A 12064-nucleotide genomic window follows, 5' to 3' on the forward strand; every position below is an offset into this window, starting at 1 on the left:
CAACACGGGCATAACCCCCCCACACACACACACATTACAAAGAGAAGAAAATCATTGTGATTATGATATGTAGTTTGATCCTTTTTAAAGATTTCTTAAAATGGTGAAAACATGAACTTTTGCTTCTTAAAGGTATCACACATAGCTTCAAAATGTGAACTAAATATATGAAATGGCATTTCATAATTGCCTAAGTTTAGATAGCATGACTTTAATTCTCTGAGATTTTTTTGTATAATTTTTAAAACTAGTCTACCTTTAAGGAAAACGTATAGTCATTGTCTTAGCCAGGGTTTCTATTCCTGCACAAACATCATGACCAAGAAGCAAGTTGGGGTGGAAAGGGTTTATTGGGCTTACACTTCCATACTGCTGTTCATTACCAAGGAAGTCAGGACTGGAACTCAAGCAGGTCAGGGAGCAGGAGCTGATGCAGAGGCCATGGAGGGATGTTCTTTATTGGCCTGCCCTCCCCTGGCTTGCTCAGCCTGCTCTCTTATAGAACCCAAGACTACCAGCCCAGAGATGGTCCCACCCACAAGAGGCCTTTCCCCCTTGATCACTAATTGAGAAAATGCCTTACAGTTGGATCTCATCGAGGCATTTCCTCAACTGAAGCTCCTTTCTCTGTGATAACTCCAGCTGTGTCGAGTTGACACAAAACTAGCCAGTACAGTCATAAATTTTAAGATGTATATGATCCCATGGATCCTGTACATTTTTTTTTGTTTTATTTATAGTTAAATATAAATCAACAACTGAATTATTGTCATTGTGTCATATATATGCTAGCTAGTGTGATTAAACATGTCTAATGGCTTGAGAGTTTTTCTTTGTTACATTTCAGGGCCTTTTGAATATTGTGAAGTTGTTCCTAGGCAGAGGTCACAAAGGTACATGTACAATGGCAATACTTTTTTGTTATGTCAAGAGCACTGCAAGACTATGAAGAACATGTTTTCTGAAGAAGATGGAAGGGGTCATTAGACAGCCGATTGATACAGAAAGTTTTAGTTAAAACATAGGCCTCTTAATAATTTTCATACATCTAATTGTGTGAAATTTTCACCCAAAAGTTTTCTACCTGGGAAATAATTCCTATGGAACATGGGAGTAAGCTGTGATACTATACAAGTGAGACAAGTGAGGATTCTTTTTAAATTATTTTTCTTTTGGGTTTTTAAAAACAGGGTCTCTGTCTATGTATCTCTGGCTATTCTGGAACTCATGTAAACCAGGATGGCCTCAAACTCACAGAGATCCACCTACCTCTGCTTTCAAGTGTGGAATTAAAGGTGTAAGCCAGCCAGGTGTGAGTTATTAGTAGTCAACTTTGTATTTATATTTAGTACATAGATAGCAGTTTTTTTATACTTAGGATGAATAGAAATTTTGAAATTTTAAAATAGTTGGTGCTCATTGCTCTTATTCATATAAGTCATAGAGTTATGACTTTTTAGCTTCGCTGTTTGGTAGAAGATCAACATGAGTGGTAAGAGCTAGACAACCAGGGTGATGTTCTCTGAGCAGCTTACCTGTCTATTGCGAATCCCAGATTTCATGATAAATTAAGCTTTAAATAACAGATGATCTTAATCCTGGAGAGGTAGAATGTATCAACCAACAGAGAACATGAGAACAGTCGTGAACATTTGAGTCAGTCTCAAAGGGAGTTAACTAAGAAACTGTGATGTATCTTGGCATTTGAATTTTCATAATGCTCCATTGTGATTAAATAACCTTGAAGCTGCTGATAGATAGATTAGTTGTTCCCACTGTGATAGATAGGTTGTTCTCAGTATATCAGAAACTAACGTTCAAGGGCATTTTCCCATGCATGCACTAATGAAGGGCCTGCATCCTCAAAAGACCCTAGCTTCATTACTTCACTTATTTTCTGGTTTTGTGTTTCCATGATTTGGGAAGAGAAGATGATCTCTTTACCCCATGAATATGCCACCCACCTCATAAATATTCATAGAAATGTCTAAAGCGTATATGTTAGCCCTACAGTGCTGCTAACTCACTTTTTAATGTTTTTTATTTTTAATCATTTTATTCATTTACATTTTAAATGATATCTCCTTTCCCAGTTAACTCTCCACAACTCCCCCATCCCACCCCCACCCCCACCCCCACCACCTTTGCCTCTGTGAGGGAGCTCCTCCACCCACTCACCCACTCCTGCCTCACTGCTCTAGCATCCTCCTACACTGGGACATCAAACATCCCAAAGAACCAACGGCCTCCCCTCCCATTGATTCCAGATAAGGCCATCCTCTGGTATATATGTGTCTGGAGCCATCGGTCCCTCCATGTATACTCTTTGGGGGTTTAGTCTCTGGGAGCTCGGAGTGGTCTGGTTAGTTGGTATTGTTCTTTCTACGGGGTTGCAATCCCCTTCAGCTCCTTCAGTCCCTCCCCTAGCTCTTCCATTGGGGTCACCAGGCTTGTCTGATGGTTGCCTGTGAGTATCTGCATCTGTATTGGTCCTGTGCTGGCAGAGCCTCTCAGGGAACGGCCATACCAGGCTCCTGTCAGCAAGTGCTTCTTAGCATCAGTGATAGTGTCATGGTTTGCCGCCTCACTTTTGAGTCACCCCAGTCTCCCCACTTCTTTGGAGTGCTTCCTTGCTTTGCTGTATCAGCTTTCTTTAAACTGTGTCTTGCAACTGGTATATTTGCTTCCAAAAACATTAGAGAGACCACATACATGCCCCCTGCCCCCAATAAATGGTCATTAGGTTTGGATTATGGAATAGTTTTCCCTTGTACAAAGAAGGAAATCATTGTATCCTCCCTTCCCACACTAGTGAAGTTTAGAACAATACCCACATTTATCTAATTTTAAATCTCATATCCTTTGAACTAAATTTTTTGGTTTCTATGATGGAACTAGATTCCAATTTTTACCTTCCTGTTGTTTATATAAGTGGTTTAATTTCATCTTTCTATTAAAAACTTTTTAAATACTATGAGATAATTTGAGAGAGTGTTATAGATCTTATATGAAATTAACATGATTTTATAGTGCTTTGTCTACAAGAATTCAAAGATCCTTGTTTTATATCTGTGCATTATCTATACGGTGCTGTTATAGAAGAATGACACTCTTACTCTAAATAGGAAATCAGATTGTGAAGAAAGTCCTGAATATTGTTCTTCCTCCCTGCTACTTAATTCACTCAAGTGAGGTAAAAGGAGAGATGAGATGTCAGCAATGTAAAGAACTGTTAAATGATCATGGTGGTTTAATACATTTTCAAAGGATTTTATAAACTATGAAACCATAGTGATACTTTAGTGACCACTTAGAATATTACAAGTATTTCTCATATGCATAAGCCTGTTTACCCAGTGTGAGCCAGTAGATAGATGTGAGTTTGTTCTCGCAGTGGTGTATCATTGGCATTGGAAAATGAGTGAACAATTTGTTTTACCTACAGATTCCTGCAAACTGGACAAATCCTTTAGGAAAATATCATATTGGCATTAAAAATGGTTATGACTTCTATCCAAAGGCTCTCAAGGAAAGGATACAGGTAATGACATTCATTATCAGCTTGCAAATGTATATGCTTAGATTGGATTCCTACTTGAAGAAAAACGATACTCTCATGAGGTCTTAAAGTCTTTGAGGGACTTGGACTTTGAAAGACTGTCCAAGAGTATGTTTTTTCTTAAAGTGGTTCTTAGTCTTCGGTACATGGACTAGTTTGTTTAAGGAAGGTTAAAACCAAACTAAGCTAAAGTTCAAGCGCTTGTCTTTTGAGGCAGGGTGTGGGTGGGCAGATGATATAAACTGAGCTTTAGGGTTTTTTTTCCAAGAGTTAATGTATAGACCTCTATTTTGTTTTCTTATTGTCTAGTCTTTTTCCTCTGAGGTTGTCATCATTTAGTATTATTCTGTTAATCAGATCTAATGCTATTGAAGTATGTGTATAAGAAACAAGTCTGGAACTGGAGAGATAGTGTAGCAGTTTAAAGATCTTATTGCCTTTGCATCAAACCATGGTTAAGTTCTCAATGTGCACATTAGATGACTCATAACCACCTGTAACTCCAGTTCCAGGGGATCTTATGCCCTCTTCTGGTTTCTGTGGGCATCACCATGCATATAGTGCATAAAAAAATAACAGACACACATACATGCACATAGATGAGATAAAAATGTATAAAGAAGAAAGTATGTTTAGGAGTCTGCTGTAAAGAGTCTATTCTATATAAAGTGGAACTTTCTTTGATGATGAAGATTTTTGAGTTTTTTTTTTTAATTTTTGTGTTTTTTTAGAGAGAGAGGAGAAGACAGGAGAGGAGTGAGAGCAATTTTTGAAGTTTTAAATATCTGCTCTATTAAGGGAAGTGCTATGGGTTATTGTATTGCATAGCACCATTTCTGAACACTGTGACACTAATCACTGATGTGAGTTCAGTACTTCAACAATGAAACAAAGTATCGTTTTTGACAGTAATCCTGATGTGTTGATATTGTCATCTAATCACAGTGTATTCTTCCTTTTAATATCCATGAACCAGGACTTATTTTAATGCACTTAGCTTTGATTGAATATGAAAACACAGATGTAATGACATTTTTAATTTAGTGTATTATACTCAGTTTTGGTAAAGACAATATCAACATGTGAATATAGATCAAATAGTTGAAGTAGAGTCTCCCTAGATAGTCCAGTTTATTAGTTTAATGAAAGGATTCTTTTATCTAGCAGACTCTTTTTAGGAGATACTATGTGATGAAGAATGGAGATAAGACAATTTCAGAAGCTTGGAGCCCTGTCCAAAGAAAGAGGATGAAGCATTATGGACAGGAGAATTGAGGATATCTACCCTTTCCAGTGAAGCTGTAGCCTGTCTTTAGTCATCACCTTGTATTTACCTATTTGCATTTTCCAATTTTGTATGGGCCCAAGATCATTATTTGTACTTTAAGTGATAGGGAATTCAGTTTGTTTCCTGATAGGATACACTGCATTTTGGAGAAGTGTGGGTATAAGTTGAGGAATAACGATATAAAACTATTTTGGTATGACTTGATTAAACTTGTTCTCTTAACCAATTTCATTTATTGATCCACTACTTTTACCTTCACGAGAAATGGTTTTGTAAGCCTTTGTTTAATAACTTTGTAGTATCTGAATTGCTAGCAAGGCAAAAGCATAACCATGTAGGTTTACCTGCTTATTTTGCCTGCCTGATTGTGGGGTGATTTTTTTATCTTTGCAGAAAGAACGGAAGGAAAAAATCTGGGATCCAATTCACAGAGTTGCACTTGCAGAAGCTTGTAGAAAACAAGAAGAATTTGATATTGCCAACAATGGCTCTTCCCAAGTTGGTGCTACTCATTTCTGTTTACATGTTTCATAGAATTAGAATGCTAAAGGGTTCAATAGACTGCATTTTCATAGGGTGCATCTGTTGACATTTTTTTCCAGTGAGTTACCAGTTCTGACATTATTTATACCAGGTCAATTTACATATGTATTTATGAATGTTTTAAAACATGGTCATGAAGACTTTCCTACCAGCTCACATAGAAATTCCTCTGTACCTCTTCTTAGCCACCATCTCAGTTGTCCTTGAAATAACCATGATTTTGTTTTCTAATGATATAGAATGGTTTTCCTCTTTAAAGTTTGTAAAATGAAACCATATAAAACTTTTATGCAGTTTCTTTTGCCAAGAATGTTAGAATATCTTCTGTGGCTTGGGTTTTAAAGTTTATTTTACTTCTATTTTTATAACTATAATACAGCTTGCTCATCTTGCACATAGGTACAGGTTTGTTTGTTTGGTTGGTTTTTTTGACAGTTATGTATAATGTTATTTTAGGAGTTAAAGAGATTGCTCGGCAGTTAAGAACACTTGCTGCTCTTGAGGATGGCCCAAAAATTAGTGTGTAGCTCTAGTTCCAGAAGATCCAATGTATTCTGGCCTCTACAAGCACCATCAGGCATGCAGGTGGTGCACATATATACATAAAAAACATACACATAAAATCAAAATCTTTTAAAAAAGAGAAAATCATTCTAAATATTGTTGGCTGTAGCTTTTCATAGACCATAAGGATTATGCCAGTTTATATTCCCACCATAGGCATATAAATGTACCTGCTAATGTTTTTAAAGATTTTGTTTATCTTTGTTTTATATGTATGAGTGTTTGTCCACACCATGTGTTCATGGTGCCCTCAGAGACCTAGAGAGGGTAGTGCATCACCTGGAAATTCAATTAGATAGTTATGAGTTACCATGTGGATGCTGGGAAGTAAACCTAGATCTACTTTACAATACTCCCTCACCCCTATTAAGTTTTAAAGTAGTCAAGTAGTTTATAGATGAAAAGAGTGTTCTTCTAGATGCTTTTGGTTTTATGCTTTTTCTTTAAAAAGAAAAACCAAGGAATGTTTATGCATCAACAGTGTTACAGTTTAGACTACAACATTGAAAGGGCAAACAGGCTTCTCAGTGTTTCCAACTTCCTGGGATTTTACTCTGAGATTCAGGAACAATAAATCAGTATTCCAGTTAAAACTATATTTTAAACAATTCTAGCAGTTGTCGTACTATAATTTGAATAGCTATAATTCTTCTGTTTTTTTTTGTTTTTTGTTTTTTTTTTTTTTGGTTTTTTGAGACAGGGTTTCTCTGTGTAGCCCTGGCTGTCCTGGAACTCACTTTGTAGACCAGGCTGGCCTCAGAAACTCATAAATCCGCCTGCCCCTGCCTCCCAAGTGCTGGGATTAAAGGCATGCACCACCATACCCAGCTATAATTCTTATTTAAAGAATAAAATACCCTTACATTTAGTATGACTTACAAAGAACTAGACCCTATGGAAAAAGTCAATAAAAACATTTAAATTTCCCGTCTTTCAGTAAGATAACAGCTACTCATGGTATCAAAGGTAGACAGTGCTGATTTTAGGGGCTTACCTTGCAGTGAAAATGTATTAAACCTTGAGAATGAATTCAAGGGACTTCCATGAAAAATACTATATATGTGAACTCATTAATAGTAAATATTTTGTTGTTATTGTGAAAATAATGTACTAGTTGCAGCAACTTTGGACAATCCAGGCATGAAAATAAGTAACAAAAAGTTTTTGAATTGTTCTTTTATTATGAATATACACTTTTCTTAATCAAAGGTGGAATTACGGACTAAGGATATAAGTTAGTGGTAGAGCACGTCCCTTATATATACAACACCCTAGATTCAGTCTCCAAACACTGCAGAAACATTTTGTTTCCTTATTATTTTTTCAAAGTGAAGTCATTTTTTTCTGTTTGTTCAACACTGTCTTTTGTCATATGTTAATACAACTGTCATGTATACAGAGTTTTATCTAATGTTAATCTGTTTTCTGACTAATAGGCCAATAAACTAATCAAGGAAGAGTTGCAAAGTCAAGTGGAATTACTTAATTCTTTTGAGAAAAAGTATAGTGATCCAGGCCCTGTATATGACTGCTTGGTGTGGCATGATGGTGAGACCTGGAGGTAATCTCAAGTATTCTGCAGATCTTCTTTATTAAAATGTTTTAATTTACCCTGAAGAACTTTAAACCCTCAGAGCTTTATATAGTCTGGTTTATATAGTCATATCACTTAGCAACATTATGTGAAGGACATACCAGCTTTTGTTAGTTGTGGACAAGCCTTTTGAACTTAGTATTTTTCACAGTAAACATTATGCTTATCTATTTTTTAAAAACTTACTTCATTAGCCACATTTTGGCAGATTGATCACTGATAAATACAGAAATGCTCCTTGTTAAGAACTGGACAATTTGGAGAGTAACCACAAATATTGCAGGATTTTTACTAAAAACATGTTGAAGGTACAAAAAAGAAAATTTGGGCTTAGAAGTTTTAAGTAGAGATAGAATAGCTAAGTTAACTTGGCAAAATAAAACAGTGATTAAATATTCACTTCTGGCTCAGGCAAAATGACTCATGTGTGCAGCCTTACTACTTGGTAGGCTAGGCAGGAGGATTACACAAGCTGCTTACTGAGTGTCAGTCCATTTGGGGCTGTGCAGCAAAACTGTCAGTAATCACCCAAACATGCACATACAAACGTACGCAAGGAGGGTTGGTCTTTACGTAACATGCATTTCATCTGTGACCTTTAGATGCAGTTAAACAGTCTGATAATGTGTTTAAAATATGTATCTTTTAATTTTTAGCAGTAATAAAATAGGTAAAGAGCAGGTAGAAAGAAAAACATAAAATTAGGTAGAAATTGTATTTTGTTTAAAAAAATATGTTTTCCTAAAGCTCTATGTGACTAAAGTTTAAAGTTTATAGTCATGTGGTGTCAGAAAGCTCCAAAGGCTGCTGGATTCACTATGGCAGCAATAAAAATAGTAGCAGGAAGTAAGATCCTTCATGTGGAACCATCCTAAAACTAGTCTACACTCCAAGCTAAGCTTTAGTATATACTTTTCACTTGCCCTGATGGTTCTCTGTATCATCTCTGACCATCCATGTCCTTGTGTGTGGGTTAGCATTGACTTCTGGGGAACTTCTGACCTAAGCCTAACTGCTTACTCTGTGAAACAAAGGAATGTAGTCATTGGATTTGAGTGGTGGGAGAGGAAAGCAATGAGAAGGTGACTGAGAAACTGTATTGTGTGATCTTTAAAAAGGAGTGGGAGGATAAATTTTAATGCCTATTTCTCCTTCCCAACAGAGCCTGTGTTGATTCAAATGAGAATGGGGACTTGAGTAAATGTGCCGTATTGAGAAACTACAAAGAGGCCCAAGAGTACAGTTCTTTTGGCACAGCTGAGATGCTGAATTACTCTGTGAACATTTATGACGATGGGAACCTGCTCTCCATTGTGACCAGCGGAGGTATCTGTCTCAAATTTACTAGTGAGATAGTCATGCAGTAGCTGAAGGATAAACTCCTGCAGCACAGAGTAAGGCTCTAGTTAATTCATTAGAGACATTTTTATTGACGGATGAAGCCTAGAAATTTTGTGACTTTTTTTAAATTATACACTGTGTAGAAGTAGTCCATAAATAAAACCAAACCTTAACATCTGAAAATCCATGAATAAATATGAAATGATTTTACTCGCAAATATTAACCTTTGAGAAATTCAACCCTAACTGTGGATATTTAAATAAAAAGACTCTCATTATAGTATTCTATGCAAGTTTTTAAAAATTGTCTACTAGCTATTTGTACTACTAGGTAACTATCCAAGACAGATTCTGCATACTTACATTATGATGTAAAATATTACATAATCAAAAATAATATATACAAAATGCTAAATAAATGAGTTTTAGTGAGAATATATCCATCATAAAATGCTTGTATAAAGTGGAAGAGCATGCTGAGTAATATTGTGGGCTGCAGATAGGCTTGGGTGCTTTTATGCTGAGACTGTAAAAACAAGTGGAAATGCCATGCTGCTTTTAGAATTGGGCAGGTGAGGAGAAAGGAGAATAAAGTCAGTTATGACTGTTAAGAAGAAAGACCAGAGAGATGGGAGTTCAAAAGAAGATAATGAAGACACAGTGTAATTAAAATACGATGAATATATACAAATATCATAATGATGTTTATTATTTTGTGTGTTAACATTAGAAAATCTAATAACCTTAATTTCATTCTCCCAAGGTAACTATCTTGATTTTCATTACTACACTCTTCATATGGGGATATTTATGTTACATCACAAGTGATAAAATAGTTTCAGTTTTCACATGATTTATCCTTTTTCCAATTACATAAATGGAATAAACTCAGTTTTTATATGAGACTAACTCAACCTTATGAACTTTATTTCAATGCATATTAATTCATATTGATTGTCAACTCTGTGGGTTAATATATTAAATAGCCATTTACTTTCCATGTGCCCTAAGTTATTTGGAATTTTGAATTATATAAATAATGCAGCCATGAACATTTTTGTGAATGTCTTGGTAAATATGTTTATACGTGTTTGTTGGATACTGGGACAAAGGTGAGACTACTAAATTAATAAGTATGCCTCTTCAGATTTCTTGAACAAGAACAGTGTGTGGTATTTTCTAAACTGTTGTCAACCTTTAACATCTTAGTTATGTTGTAAAGTACATAGGCATACTGCCTTGTGACAGTAATTTGTAATTCTCAGATGACTGATAAAGCAAACCATGTTTCCATGCTTTCTGTGCCTTGTGGACATCCTGCTTGTGAGATGACTTTTTCACATGTTTCACCCACTTTGCTTGGTGGACAGGGTGTTTCTACTCATATCTTCCTTTGTTGTATTTGAAAGATTTTTTTTTTATATACTTTGGATAACATGTTACTTGTGAATTTTATGTATTACAAATATGTGCTGTGTTCTGTCGCTTACATTTTTTTTCTTTTACTACAGAGCTGTATCCAGGGTAGACGAAAAAATAAACATGTAATTGAAATTTATTTTGTTTGACATGAATATATTTGAGATAATATTAGATATATAATTGGGTTATGTTTTTATAGATTATTTTGTCATAATGCACATGTTGGAATGGTTAAAATTTTCACATGTGATGACATTTTTTGTCATGCACTAACACCCTATTTCTGTTTATAGGAGCTCATGGAACCCATGTAGCAAGTATAGCCGCAGGGCATTTTCCAGAAGAGCCTGAACGGAATGGAGTTGCTCCTGGTGCTCAAATTCTATCCATTAAGATTGGTGATACACGGCTAAGCACTATGGAAACAGGCACAGGCCTCATCAGAGCTGTGAGTGTCTAGGAGTTCTTGCTATAGGTTAATAATGTAGGGGATTAGAAACTTGTGTTTATAAAATGGTGCTGGTTTATCAAGAGTATATGTGACAGTATCTTGATGTACAGTGTTTTCAGATGCAAACCAATGCTGATTAGTTGATCTTAAACTTTTTAAAGCTGCTAGGTGGCGGTGGCGCTTGTTTTTAATCCCAGCAAGGGATTAAAAACCAAGACAGGTGAATCTCTGAGTTGGAAGCTAGTCAGATCTGCAGTAAGTTTCAGGACAGCCAATACTACACAAGGAAACACTGTCTCAAAAAAAAAATAAAAACAGCAAAATTTAAAGTTAAAAATTGCCAAGAAAAAGTTTCTTGATTTAAAGTCTTTATAGAAAAAAAAAAAAAAAAGAATACTTTATACTCATTGTAGTAAATATCTTAGCAAACTTTTAAAGGTCATTTTTTTAAAAATATATAACTTGATCCAGTACTCTAAAAGAAAATTAAAGCTCTAAGTAAATTTAATATTTTGTATATTTGTTTGTCATATAACTTAAGTACTTTTAAAATCTAATCAGATCATTGTATTGCCTCTACCCATTTTCATCTATGGTTCTTACATTCTTAAAAGAATAGCTTCATTTTTAACTGGCAGTTTACTGAATTTGTTCCCCTGCTACCTTTTGGCATTAATTAGTGTATGCCTAAAAATACTTTATAAATTGGGATATGATTAGTCTGGACACTGTAGGATTATAAACTATTTCTTGGTTAATCTGTTTCTAAAAAAGACTTCCTAAACCAGAGTCTTAATCTTTTAATAGATGATAGAAGTTATAAATCATAAGTGTGATCTTGTCAACTACAGTTATGGAGAAGCAACTCATTGGCCAAATTCTGGGTAAGTATTTTGTGGGGGTAGGAGTTGTTACATCATAGAACCTACCTAATGAAGATGAAGATGATCAAATGTTTTATGTAAGTGAACTGAAATTAAAATAAAATAATCATGATCAGAAAATTGTGTTTTGTAAGTCAGACTCTCACTTGCATGTTATGCCTTTGATACCGGGTCTCATCAGTGCACTTTGCCAGACCATTCCAAGCATGGTCACTCCTCCATAATGGTGGGTCTGAAACTCAAAGCCTTCCAGGCACTCTGGCATTGGTCATTGATTCTGCATTTTCCTTCCTTTCCAAACAGTTTGGATTTGTTGGGCCATCCATCACCAAAATAGCTCATTCACAGAGATCCTGGGATTTCCCAGTGGTACTTACCTGACAACTGCCCAGATGTGCTCCTTGTTACTTCCTTTAGT

The 12064-nt window shown here is 35.5% G+C and overlaps 1 protein-coding gene across 4 annotated transcripts in view; it reads left to right on the plus strand.

The window, feature by feature from the left end:
• Positions 1-12064, plus strand: part of Tpp2 (tripeptidyl peptidase II) — a 69031-nt gene that overhangs the window by 11897 nt on the left and 45070 nt on the right. For all 4 annotated transcript variants that reach the window (XR_373249.4, XR_001784011.2, NM_009418.3 and 1 more), the window contains exons 3-8: positions 3446-3541; positions 5241-5345; positions 7391-7515; positions 8711-8874; positions 10605-10759; positions 11570-11646. Coding sequence is in view for 2 of the 4 variants with exons in the window: in NM_009418.3 (NP_033444.1) it covers positions 3446-3541; positions 5241-5345; positions 7391-7515; positions 8711-8874; positions 10605-10759; positions 11570-11646 (722 nt within the window). In the remaining 2 variants the exon portion in view is untranslated. The remainder of the gene's footprint in view (positions 1-3445; positions 3542-5240; positions 5346-7390; positions 7516-8710; positions 8875-10604; positions 10760-11569; positions 11647-12064) is intronic.

This window comes from Mus musculus, chromosome 1, assembly GCF_000001635.26.
Source record: "Mus musculus strain C57BL/6J chromosome 1, GRCm38.p6 C57BL/6J".
NCBI classification, from domain to species: domain Eukaryota; kingdom Metazoa; phylum Chordata; class Mammalia; order Rodentia; family Muridae; genus Mus; species Mus musculus.